Source organism: Staurois parvus, unplaced genomic scaffold, assembly GCF_062004578.1.
Source record: "Staurois parvus isolate SC_StPar_1 unplaced genomic scaffold, SC_StPar_1.0 ptg000746l, whole genome shotgun sequence".
In the NCBI taxonomy this organism is placed as follows: Eukaryota; Metazoa; Chordata; class Amphibia; order Anura; family Ranidae; genus Staurois; species Staurois parvus.
Genome location: NW_028318542.1, coordinates 4,925,057 through 4,938,622, shown reverse-complemented (window position 1 = coordinate 4,938,622; position 13,566 = coordinate 4,925,057). Strand labels below are relative to the sequence as shown.

At 42.4% G+C, this 13,566-nt stretch overlaps 1 protein-coding gene across 1 annotated transcript in view; it reads left to right on the top strand.

Moving 5' to 3' along the window:
- LOC149445142 (cytochrome P450 2F3-like) overlaps positions 1-13,566 on the top strand; it is a 62,537-nt gene that overhangs the window by 24,617 nt on the left and 24,354 nt on the right. The window contains exons 4-5 of the mRNA XM_089654199.1: positions 2,657-2,806; positions 6,582-6,742. Of these exons, the coding sequence (XP_089510325.1) occupies positions 2,657-2,806; positions 6,582-6,742 (311 nt within the window). The remainder of the gene's footprint in view (positions 1-2,656; positions 2,807-6,581; positions 6,743-13,566) is intronic.

Genomic DNA, 13,566 nt, shown 5'->3' with positions numbered 1-13,566 from the left:
CTGCGCTCCCGCGATGTCCCCCCTGCAGCGTCCCCGGCCATCTCCTCCGGCCCATGGGGTTCCAGTCCCTGGGAGCGTCAGGACGTATGTGGATGGAACTGGCGGGACATTTAAAAATTTGAAAAAGTGACATTCTCTAAATACACTAAAATCACTAAAATCACATAGTATAACATTACTGTATCAAACCATTTCACATACATTTTGTCCCGAGTGCTTTGTCCTGTGCCCTGCCTGCATTTTTACTGAGAAACATCCATTGCGTCCAAAAAGCGTCCCTTTAGGTCAAAATCGGTTTTAGACCGGCTAGAGAACAGCGATAGTAAATTAGAACCACTTGCAGAATTGAGTGATAATGATTCGTGGGGAAATTCATCATCAGACACTGAAAACGATTTTGCGACTGAGCTCAGCGATGTGCGAACTTGGCGCTATATTTCAAATTTCAGTGTTTTTGGTTTGATTATATTATTGAATTAAATGTATTATTATTATATTATTATTTTTTGTGAGTACTTATTAAATTATAATTTATGATTTTGTGTTTCAAATTCTATCATACCTGGGATGTTTGGATGTTTACTAGACTCTTGTTCGGACAGATTTCAGTGAGTTATTCCTAAGAATTACAGGCCTACAATAAAAAAATGACATATTTCCATGCAAAAAAAGTACCATTTTGAGCACAGAAATACTGACATAATCAGACCACTAGGGGGGTTAACAAAACCTTGGTTCTGTGAGTTTTGCCAAAGTCCAGTCAATCAAGGGGGAGTGGCCTGGAGCATTGGCGTGGGACCCGAGAAGAGGAGGGTAAGAAGGTTCAGTGGCTCTCAAATATTGGTTTTCAATAAATCTTGGCTGATGTTCCTTATTGATGGCAAAAGAGAGAGCTCCAGACTAGTGATACAGTCTCTCTTTCTGTTCCCTTGGGAGGGTGTTGACAGAAATGATCTGACCAATGAGAAGGACTGAGGAGTGGCAAATGGGATGTCACAGTCTTTATGATCATTCAGCTGCTACTCCTTCAAATACAATTTTATACATGTATTGATATCTTGGAATACTTACAGGTTGCATTTTGGTAACTTGTATAGTATTGTCCAGCATTGAATTACCATTTGAATGAATACAAATGTGATGGGTATCAGATTTCACCTAGGAGATGTAATGGGCCTGATCTGCCTCCAGTACCTTCTAGGATAGTGGTGTTTGGGCTTAAAGTGCTGCAAATTAATTGATACAATGTGATACAATGTGAGGGGTGTAGTTCTGTGAGATACTGTATATACGATCCAATGACAATACAGTGTACATATACCCTTTTATACAAAGATACGCTGAAATGATTGCCAATGTTTTAATGCTGCTTCTTCAGTTGAGGTGTAATCTTCCAATGAATGCCGACATTTACAGTTCCTTCTTCAGGGCTAAGGTGGGTATAACATTTCTATAATATAACATGCAAAAATCAATAATATATCAAACATAATTAAAAAATACTTCACAAGTAGAATGTGCAGGAGTGAGTATGTACATGCTCTACATAGAACATTTTTTAAATACACTTACAGCTTGTATATGTATGATACTATATCCAAAAGCAACAAATGTTGCCAAATATATTGAGCTGGTATCTGCCAAACATCACACAGGTCCTGCCAGGAATCCCCTCCTGGACTGACCGCACAGCCACAAGGATCCCTGAGTCTCCACAAATGGGTTTCCAATGGGTCTGCAATAAGCATGTGCAGAAAATGATTAAAGGCAAAAATGTCATCCCAAATGGACAGGTTAGTCCTAGAACTACACAAAAATAATTTGCGCTAGTAAATAAATATTACAATTATACCTGTGAACAAGAGAAATATAAAAATGTTATCAATGTGAGTAATAATTATAAAAACATAATTGAAAAAAAATTTATATATAAAAGTGTCCAAAAACAGTCCAAATTAAGATGTGTAGTACAAATCCGAAGAAAGGTGCACAAAAATGTGACAATCCACCACCAAAAGCACTAAATAAACTCACCAGAGCTATAAAAAACTGAAGCATACTGTATATTGCTCTGGGGGCGATGGTATTAGCAGAGTAATGAACCACTCATGGATGTGTCTTCAGGGAGTAATATTCTGCAGAACCCAGCTCCAAGCAGACCAATTTCAATGAAGCAATGCTCTATAATTCAATACCACTGAGGAAATCCACTTCTCCAAGAGATCACTTTATTCGTATCCAAAAGGGGTAATACCAGACACTCTGAAGAAATAACAAGAACTTCATGGTGCAGTATTTTTAAAAAACAGCTTAATTTATTATGCACTCATTGCACTTAACTCAAAGGGTGTCCCAGCCAACACCAGCGTTAACAGCATATAGGAATCACAATGAAACGAACCCAGCCACTCGGCACATGCGCAGTAGATCACTGGGAAACGTAATGACGTCACATCAATCAAGCCTCGCCCTACGCGTTTCGTCATCGACGTCCTCACGGATCGGATCTGTTCGGAAATCGACCCATGTATGGCCAGCCTTAGTTTTTAAGAATTCTCACTTAACTTCCTGCATGCTTGTTCTGAGTATAGTAGTCCTTGCTCTGATGGGTGTGGTATGTGATTAGTGACCTCTCTGTTGTGTATTCTGAAAACAGGTGTTGCATTTTCAAATGGAGAGAGGTGGAAGGTACTCAGGCGGTTTGCCCTGACTAATCTTAGGAATTTTGGTATGGGGAAGAGAACTATAGAAGAACGAATTCAGGAAGAAGCTCACTTCCTATTGGAGGAATTTCGAAACACAAAGCGTGAGTATTGAGAGACATGGCTTTCTTCTGTAGTTTTGGTGGAGACGCTGATGATAGTTGAAGGAAACATTGCATGCCGTGAAATGTCTGCTTTTTAAATGTACACCCCTCCCTCTTGCTGCAACGCTGAGTAAAAGATAAAAAAAACACTTGTAGATGAAAAAGTTAGATATAAGTCTGCATTGACACTTGGGCTGAGTGGCTTTGGTTATTTTAAAAGGCTTTTTTTTTAATGTTTACAGACACTTTATGAATTTTTAGACTGTCTTAGACTTGAGCAATTTTTAACTACTATTTTTAGCCAATAGAAAGCAAGTTACTAGGGAAAAAACATGTGTGTTTGCATGTTTCCCAGGTGTTCCCACTGAAGTCTGTTGGGGCCAAAAACATTTGATGATTGAAGTTCAGAAGAAGCTCATGTACATTTTTGAGCTGCAAGCTTCAAGTGACAATACACATAAAGTGTTACTAAACCACGGACCCTGCATTCACTATATCCAGTCTCCCTGGACCTTGAATTCACTATATCTGGTCTCCCCGACCCTGCATTCACTATATCTGGTCTCCCTGGACCTTGCATTCACTATATCTGGTCTCCCCGAACCCCGCATTCACTTTATCTGGTCTCCCCGGACCCTGCATTCACTATATCCGGTCTCCCTGGACCTTGCATTCACTATATCCGGTCTCCCCGGACCTGGCATTCACTATATCCGGTCTCCCCGGACCCTGCATTCACTATATCCGGTCTCCCCGGACCCTGCATTCACTATATCTGGTCTCCCCGGACTCTACATTCACTATATCTGGTCTCCCCGGACCCTGCATTCACTATATCTGGTCTCCCCAGACCCTGCATTCACTATATCTGGTCTCCCCGGACCCTGCATTCACTATATCTGGTCTCCCCGGACCCTGCATTCACTATATCTGGTCTCCGCGGACCCTGAATTCACTATATCTGGTCTCTCAGGACCCTGCATTCACTACATCTGGTCTCCCCGGACCCTGCATTCACTATATCTGGTCTCCCCGGACCCTGCATTCACTATATCTGGTCTCCCCGGACCCTGCATTCACTATATCTGGTCTCCCCGCACCCTGCATTCACTATATCTGGTCTCCCAGGACCCTGCATTCACTATATCTGGTCTCCCCGGACCCTGCATTCACTATATCTGGTCTCCCAGGACCCTGCATTCACTATATCTGCTCTCCCCGGACCCTGCATTCACTATATCTGGTCTCCCCGGACCCTGCATTCACTATATCTGGTCTCCCCGGACCCTGCATTCACTATATCTGGTCTCCCCGCACCCTGCATTCACTATATCTGGTCTCCCACAGTACACAGAACATGGAAGTGCAATTATTTTAGTAAATATAATTATATTTCTCTTCAGCAGTATATAGCAGTCTTGTGACTTCTATCAGTGTCCATCAGAGCACATGTTAAAGCTTATAGAATGAGTGTTCTTTCTGCTCTAGGAAGATGCAGAACCCCTGACCTCTGTCTGGACAGTGCTGATTGGCCCTGTGCTGATCACATGCACCCTCCCAAAAAAAAAAAACCTCTCTAGCCTAGCAATACACACCAAACCGAACATGTGCAGAGTGACTCCTAGAGCTCTGTACTATCATCAGATGGGTTGGGGACAGTATACGAATGGGAGAATCAGAGAAGACAGCCTTTTTACACATTGTGGAGGATTAACCCCTTAGGTTCCACAGTGAGTATAACAAGCATGCTTTACTGCATATACAGACTGATTTTACTGTTGTGGGTTTAGTAACAATTTTGGAGCTTCAAGCTTTAAAACTGTTCAGGTGTGAATGAGGCCTTATACTTAGCTTTAGTTTAGCTTCCATGGTGCAGGGGATGATGTCATCAATCCACCAATGAGATCCTAGAAAATCTGAATACTCCAAATCTCACAAGAAAATACTGCTGCACAGTGCTGGGAGTATTTGGGCTATTCAACATTCCCCGGATCTCACTGGAAGGAGAATGATGTTGCTTTTGCCTAGGCAAAGCAGGTAGAAGCTTAGTACTGGTAACCACCTGTCAACCGCTCTCAGTAAATATAATGCGAGCAATCAGCAGGTGCAGGCACAATCATGTTGCAGGAAAGAAAATCGCTTGATTTCCCCATCAACACAGTCAGTGTTGATGGGGGAACCCCTTCAATGGAGCCACTGTGTTCTCCCGATTCAGGGCGAGCTGAGCCATCCCTGCTGGGAGAACACACAGTGATTACTGCTGGTGGCTATGACAGCCGCTAGCAATTATCACATGTAAAATTGGAAAGGCTGGTTGTACCGAAGTTGATCGATCGATCAATTTGGATACATTCAACCTGCCCATACATGACTTGAATCTTGGCCGGTTCAGCAAGCGAACCATCTATGGTTGGCTTTCAGGATAATGTTCTCCTAACAATAACCTTTCCTTAATTTCTAACATGGGACTAGACCAGCAATGGGCAAATTACGACCCGCGGGCCGTATACGGCCCGGCGGACCTTTTAATCCGGCCCGCGGAGCTAGGCTCCCGCTAGGCTCCTCTCACAGTCCACCCTGAATGAAAATCTGTCTCCTATGAGGATCTGTCCCCCTCGACGTATCTGCGCATGTGCCGGAGATCGCGGATCGGCTGCTAATGCCTGAAGTTGGCACATGCGCAGATACGTCGAGGGGGACAGATCCTCATAGGAGACAGATTTTCATGCTACACCGGAACGGCGAGAGGAACGCGCGGAGCAAAGGTAAGTGAATTGACACAGGGGGGACTTGGGGACTTAATATGGGGGATGAATTACTATGGGGGATGAATTACTATAGGGGGGATGAATTACTATAGGGGGGATGAATTACTATGGGGGATGAATTACTATATGGGGGATGAATTACTATATGGGGGATGAATTACTATGGGGGATTAATTACTATATGGGGGATGAATTAATATAGGGGATGAATTACTATGGGGGATGAATTAATATGGGGGATGAATTACTATATGGGGGATGAATTACTATGGGGGATGAATTACTATATGGGGGATGAATTACTATATGGGGGATGAATTACTATGGGGGATTAATTACTATGGGGGGTGAATTACTATGGGGGATGAATTACTATGGGGGATGAATTACTATATGGGGGATGAATTAATATGGGGGATGAATTACTATGGGGGATGAATTACTATATGGGGGATGAATTACTATGGGGGATGAATTACTATATGGGGGATGAATTACTATATGGGGGATGAATTACTATATGGGGGATGAATTACTATGGGGGATGAATTACTATATGGGGGATGAATTACTATGGGGGATGAATTACTATGGGGGATGAATTACTATATGGGGGATGAATTACTATGGGGGATGAATTACTATATGGGGGATGAATTACTATGGGGGATGAATTACTATGGGGGATGAATTACTATATGGGGGATTAATTACTATGCTTACTATGGGGGAATATTACTATACTTACTATGGATGACACATACACATCATTCATCTACTCTTGGTCCGGCCCCCGGGTCCAATATATGAACCCATTGCGGCCCTCAAGTCAAAAAGTTTGCTCACCCCTGGACTAGACCCTGCAATAGCATACTAAATTAATGACCCATTTCTCCTGGGTGCTCTTGTTTTCTTGACTAATCCAAAAACATATGGGCAACTTGTATGGGTGGCTTGGCTGGAAGTAACCTGAAAGCTTTATTATATACATTTATTTATTTTTAAAGAGGCTCCCTTTGATCCAACCTTCTTCCTGAGTCGAGCTGTCTCCAATGTCATCTGCTCCATTGTGTTCGGTAATCGGTTTGATTATGATGACAAGAAATTCCTGGCACTCCTTGAACTCATCAATGACAGCTTTCGGATCATAAGCTCTACCTGGGGAACGGTAAGACTAATAGACTTTTTTATATTTTAGGGCAACTTTTATTTAGGGTGAATTTTGTGCAGTTTCCATTCCAATCAGTGGGGGATCAGCTCACAGCTCCACTGCTGATCGGATCACAGCGGACGACGAATGACACACCTGTCTGCTCAGTTTCTGCAGAGCAGACATGTACAGAGCCTGCTCTGCTCTATGGGCAGTTGGGTGTAAATGGACTCTGCTTACACCTGACTACCCAATCCGCCCAAATGGAAAAGGATGGATCCCTTTCCATTGTTTTTTAGTGGACGGGATCAGACCCGGAGGCAGGTGTGTGTAAATGGACACAAATCTCTTCATACCCACCTGTCCATGGGGATACTTGGACCATCCAATCAGGTAGGAAAAATTGACAGGGGGACCTGATCAGATCGCCCGTGTAACCCAGCTAAATAATATGAATGATTTTTTTCCCCCAATGCCTGTCATATAGCCTTAACCTCTTCCCGTCCGGCCCATACCAATAGCAAAAAAATACAAATCCCAGTGGTGAATAAATACCACCGAAAGAAAGTTTTATCTGTCTCAAAAAATTTGAAAATTTTCACTTGGGTACAGTGTTGCATGACCGCGCAATTGTCATTCAAAGTGTGATAGCGATGAAAGCTGAAAATTGGCCTGGACTGAAAGGGGTGAAATTGTCCGAATGTGAAGTGGTTAAAGGGAACATACAGTGAAACAAGGGGAATTTCTGAAAATTGGAGCACCCAGAACCTGGAGTAAGTTTGCGTGACAACCAGTCAGCTTCTATCTTTCATTTATAAAGATTAAGGGCTCTTTTACAGTGGCTGAAGTGCTTACTGACCTCTGAAAAATGATCTTTTCAGATGGAGGCACTGCAGAGACTGGCAGGCATTCAGGAAAGGATCCGCTTTTTCTTTTAAACCCAAGGGTGATTTTGTATTAAAATACTGTTTGGCTCACAGTTGTGCTCCTATTGTTCTCCCTCGTGCTCCCAATAACTCCAATGGCACGTTTTACAGCTGAGTTGAATTTGCCAGGGCATGTATACAGCACCATGGAAAAAATAGATAAATAAATGAAAAAGCAGATTTTGATCCAACTCCACTGTCCTTATAAAGAAGATAGGGAAAGTGTGTCCAAAATAACATATGCAAACACAGTTATTAGAAACTTGGCCAAGTACTTAAAAGAAAACAAATACAAACTGGCTTCCTCCTATATAACAAAAGTTGCCTATAAAAGGATATACAGTATAATACAAAAAATGTATGAGAGCCTCTTATATTACATTAATATGGGTTAGAGCCCGCGCAGATCACAAAAAGCACCATTTGATATGGGTTAAATCCCCTTGATATTAATCATATACATCAAGTGTCATTCATTCCAATGTGTTCCAAATTCTGACGAGTAACTTATATTATAATATCAAGCAAGCCACATTAGTGGCAAGAATTCAGCATGCAGTAGAGAATACAGATGAAACATCCTATGATTTTCCTACTGCAATAAACCAACGAGGTCATGCACAATAACAGCAGGATTTGCTCAGACTCCTCCACTATATAGGAGAGAACTGACTTCTCCACTATATAGGAGAGAACTGACTTCTCCACTATATAGGAGAGAACTGACTTCTCCACTATATAGGAGAGAACTGACTTCTCCACTATATAGGAGAGAACTGACTCCTCCACTATATAGGAGAGAACTGACTCCTCCACTACACGGGAGAGAACTGACTCCTCCACTATATAGGAGAGAACTGACTCCTCCACTATATAGGAGAGAACTGACTCCTCCACTACATAGGAGAGAACTGACTCCTCCACTATATAGGAGAGAACTGACTCCTCCACTATATAGGAGAGAACTGACTCCTCCACTATATAGTATAAAACTGACTCCTCCACTACATAGGAGAGAACTGACTCCTCCACTATATAGGAGATAACTGACTCCTCCACTACATAGGAGAGAACTGACTCCTCCACTATATAGGAGATAACTGACTCTTCCACTACATAGGACATAACTGACTCCTCCACCACATAGGAGAGAACTGACTCCTCCACTACATAGGCTAGAACTGACTCCTCCACTATATAGGAGAGAACTGACTCCTCCACTACATAGGCTAGAACTGACTCCTCCACTATATAGGAGAGAACTGACTCCTCCACTATATAGGAGATAACTGACTCCTCCACTATATAGGAGAGAACTGACTCCTCCACTATATAGGAGAAAACTGACTCCTCCACTATATAGGAGAAAACTGACTCCTCCACTATATAGGAGATAACTGACTCTTCCACTACATAGGAGAGAACTGACTCATCCACAATATAGGAGAGAACTGACTCCTCCACTACATAGACAAGAACTGACTCCTCCACTATATAGGAGAGAACTGACTCCTCCACTATATAGGAGAGAACTGACTCCTCCACTACATAGGAGAGAACTGACTCCTCCACTATATAGGAGAGAACTGACTCCTCCACTACATAGGAGAGAACTGACTCCTCCACTATATAGGAGAGAACTGACTCCTCCACTATATAGGAGAGAACTGACTCCTCCACTATATAGGAGAGAACTGACTCCTCCACTACATAGGAGAGAACTGACTCCTCCACTACATAGGAGAGAACTGACTCCTCCACTATATAGCAGAGAACTGACTCCTCCACTACATAGGAGAGAACTGACTCCTCCACTATATAGGAGAGAACTGACTCCTCCACTATATAGGAGAGAACTGACTCCTCCACTACACGGGAGAGAACTGACTCCTCCACTATATAGGAGAAAACTGACTCCTCCACTATATAGGAGAAAACTGACTCCTCCACTACATAGACAAGAACTGACTCCTCCACTATATAGGAGAGAACTGACTCCTCCACTATATAGGAGAGAACTGACTCCTCCACTACATAGGAGAGAACTGACTCCTCCACTATATAGGAGAGAACTGACTCCTCCACTACATAGGAGAGAACTGACTCCTCCACTATATAGGAGAGAACTGACTCCTCCACTATATAGGAGAGAACTGACTCCTCCACTATATAGGAGAGAACTGACTCCTCCACTACATAGGAGAGAACTGACTCCTCCACTACATAGGAGAGAACTGACTCCTCCACTATATAGCAGAGAACTGACTCCTCCACTACATAGGAGAGAACTGACTCCTCCACTATATAGGAGAGAACTGACTCCTCCACTATATAGGAGAGAACTGACTCCTCCACTACACGGGAGAGAACTGACTCCTCCACTATATAGGAGAAAACTGACTCCTCCACTATATAGGAGAAAACTGACTCCTCCACTACATAGGAGAAAACTGACTCCTCCACTATATAGGAGATAACTGACTCTTCCACTACACAGGAGAGAACTGACTCCTCCACTATATAGGAGAGAACTGACTCCTCCACTACATAGGAGATAACTGACTCCTCCACTATATAGGAGAGAACTGACTCCTCCACTATATAGGAGAGAACTGACTCCTCCACTACATAGGAGAAAATTTAGGAAGGGGTAATGATAGGACTTTGAGGAAATTTTATGGGATGTGTTATGTATACAGCCCTGCCTGGCTGTAATGTTAGAATTTAGGTGGGTGGCAAGTAAAACCATGGTTAAGCTGCTGCCCACACCCCACTGACCCCCCCAGCTGCTCCAGATTATGTCTGCTCCAGTTTTGATAAATTCACCCCATTGTATTTTCAGCAAAGGTATATTTATTATTTCAGTGTTTAACCACTTGCCAACCTCAGTAGCGCAGTAAAATGTAGACGGGTTGCTCATACAGGCACAATCACGTACCTGTACGGCAGTAGTGTCTTCGGGTTCAGGGAGCCTGGAAGCCCACCCCCTGCTAACTCCCGCTATGATTGGACACTGCGGGATTTTGTAAGCAGGTTTCAGCCAATGATTCATAGCTGAGACCGGCTGATTGGCTGTGTCCAATCACAGCCCAGAGTCCTGTGTTGACAAACACACAGGGCTCTGTACAGAGGGAACAATCTGTTTGTTTTCTCTCCCTGCTGAACAAATAGATATTTAGTAAAAAGCAGCACACATTACACAAATTAACACTTGCTAGGCACACACTTAACCCCTTGATTACCCCAAAATGTTAACCCCTTCCCAGCCAGTGTTATTAGTGTCAGCTTACCTGCGGCACAATCACAGTCCTACTATAAGTCACTGATCACCACCATTACTAGTATAAAAAGACATAAATAACAATCCCAGTATATAAACCATCTTTATTAGAAGCTAATACATTTGCACAAACCAGTTAATATACACTTATTGGGATTTTTTTTAACAAAGAAATGTAGCAGAATACATTTTGACCTAAATTTATAAAGAAATTAGATTTTTTTTTTTTTGGGGGGGGGGGATATGTTTTATAACAGAAAGTAAAAAATATATATTTTGATTTATTTAAATTTTTGGTCTATTTTCATTTATACTGTATAATAAATAAAACCCAGTGGTGATCAAATATCACCAAAAGAAAGCTCTATTTGTGTGGAAGAAATTATATAAATTGTATCTGGATATTATTATTATTATACAGTATTTATACAGCGCCAAAGGGTATGCTCAGCGCTGTACAATAGCGAGGGGGACAGAACAGTAACAATACAATACACGAGGGGTTCGAGGGCCCTGCTCTTTCGAGCTTACAATCTAGGAGGGAGGGGAAGGTGACACAGGAGGAGATGGCTGTGGGGGATGGAGTGGTGGAGGTTAGTTGTTAGGTGAGGTCGGGTGTTAGGTGAGGTTGGGGTAGGCATCCCTGAAGAGGAGGGTTTTCAGGGTGCGCCTGAAGGTGAGGAGGGTAGGCGACAGTCTGATGGATTGGGGTAGGGAGTTCCAGAGGATGGGGGAAGTCCTGAAGAAGTCCTGCAATCGGACGTGGGAGGAGGAGACCAGGGAGCTAGAGAGTAAGAGGTCCTGTGAGGAGCGGAGGGCACGGGTAGGGTAGTATTTGGGTATCAGGTCAGTTATGTAGTTTGGGGCGGCATTGTGAATGGCTTTGTAGGTCAGAGTTAGCAGTTTGAATTTGTTGCGTTGGGCAATCAGGAGCCAATGAAGGGATTGGCAGAGGGGGGAGGCAGATGTGGAGCGGTTGGTGAGGTAGATGAGTCTAGCCGCTGAGTTTAGGATCGATACAGTGTTGCATGGCAGTGCAAATACCAGTTAAAGTAGCACAGTGCTAAATAGCAAAAAATATCCTGGTCATGAAAGGGGTAAAACCTTCAGGTGGTCAAGTGGTTAAAGGGGACATTTCAGTCTTAGTAAACTTCTATAATGTCTCAATATACATGACAGTAACATTTTCTGAGTCAACCTTCACCTTTTATCATAAGGCTCCATGCACACTGGGGGGGCGTTTTGATAACGCTGGTAACGTTAGCTGTATAAAGTCACTTAAAAACATGAGTTTTTCAGTGTTTTTTAGCATTTTTGCATCAGCATTTAGCAGCGCTTTGCCGTGTTTAGTGACATTTTCCCATGTTGGTGTTTTTTAGCCTTTTTTTCATCAAATTTTCTGGTCAAAAAAACATCCAAAAACACCGGGTAGTGGCGTTTTACAGCGTTTTACCGCGTTTTGCAGCGTTAGAGCATTTTTACAGCTAAAAAACTCCTCCAGAAACCCACTAGTTCTGGGATTTTTTTCCAGCCAAAAAACATCCTAGCCAGAAAACATTGATTACAGTCTATGTGTGCATGGACACATAGGATAACATGCTGGGGAGTTTACTGGCTGTAGAAAAAAAATGTCAAAAGCCAAAAACAGCCGCTGTAAAAACGCCCCGTGTGCATGAGGACTTAAATGACAGTTGTTGAGTTCCAGTCCAGTGACTTTGTCTGGACTAAAATGATGTCATCAATCTGCTGCAGAGAACATTTCTCCTCCCTAGTGGTCAGACTGAAATACTGTAACTTTGTAGCAAGTCACAAGATAAGAAGCTCCAGACTCTTTATATCTGGAGGAAAAGAAATTTAATCTCCAAACACGGAAAGGTTTCTTCACAGTAAGAGCTGTGAAAATGTGGAATAGACTCCCTCAAGAGTTGGTTCTGGCCAGCTCCGTGGATTGCTTTAAAAAAGTCCTGGATTCTTTCTTAGATACACAGAATATAACTAGATACTAACATTTATAGGTAAAGTTGATCCAGGGAATATCTGATTGCCTCTCGGGGGATCAGAAAGGAATTTTTTTCCCTGCAGGAACAAATTGGATTATGCTTTGCTGTTTTTTTTGCCTTCCTCTGGATCAACTGTGGGTATAGGATTATAACTTTTTTTTAATAGTTGAACTGGATGGACTTTTGTCCTTTTTCAGCCAGACTATGTAACTATAAAATGGCTGAATTGTGTCATCTCTGAGCCAGCATCTTGGTTGAAAAGTAAATGCTGACCCTGGAGGATGCATGAACAAAGAACAAAGATGAACATGGCTCTGGAGGGAAAGCAGATAAAGGCTTTGTCAGGGGGAGTACTGTGATCTCTGTGAGAGGTAATAGATACCTAAAAGTTATACAAAAGCATAAACTTATCATGGAAAAAATAAATCTGATGCTGGTAAGAGTTGATATGACTTTTACGTCTTATTGACTCTCTTTTAACCAATACTGGGATGGGACATCAGCCTCACGGACAATGCACTGTTTTCAATAAGTCATCTGACTTTCAGACTTGCATGATTCTTTAGTACTGCAAAGCAGTAAGTAGAGTCTGCATAATAACAAGTAAATACAGCAGCCTCAATGCATAGATATTAT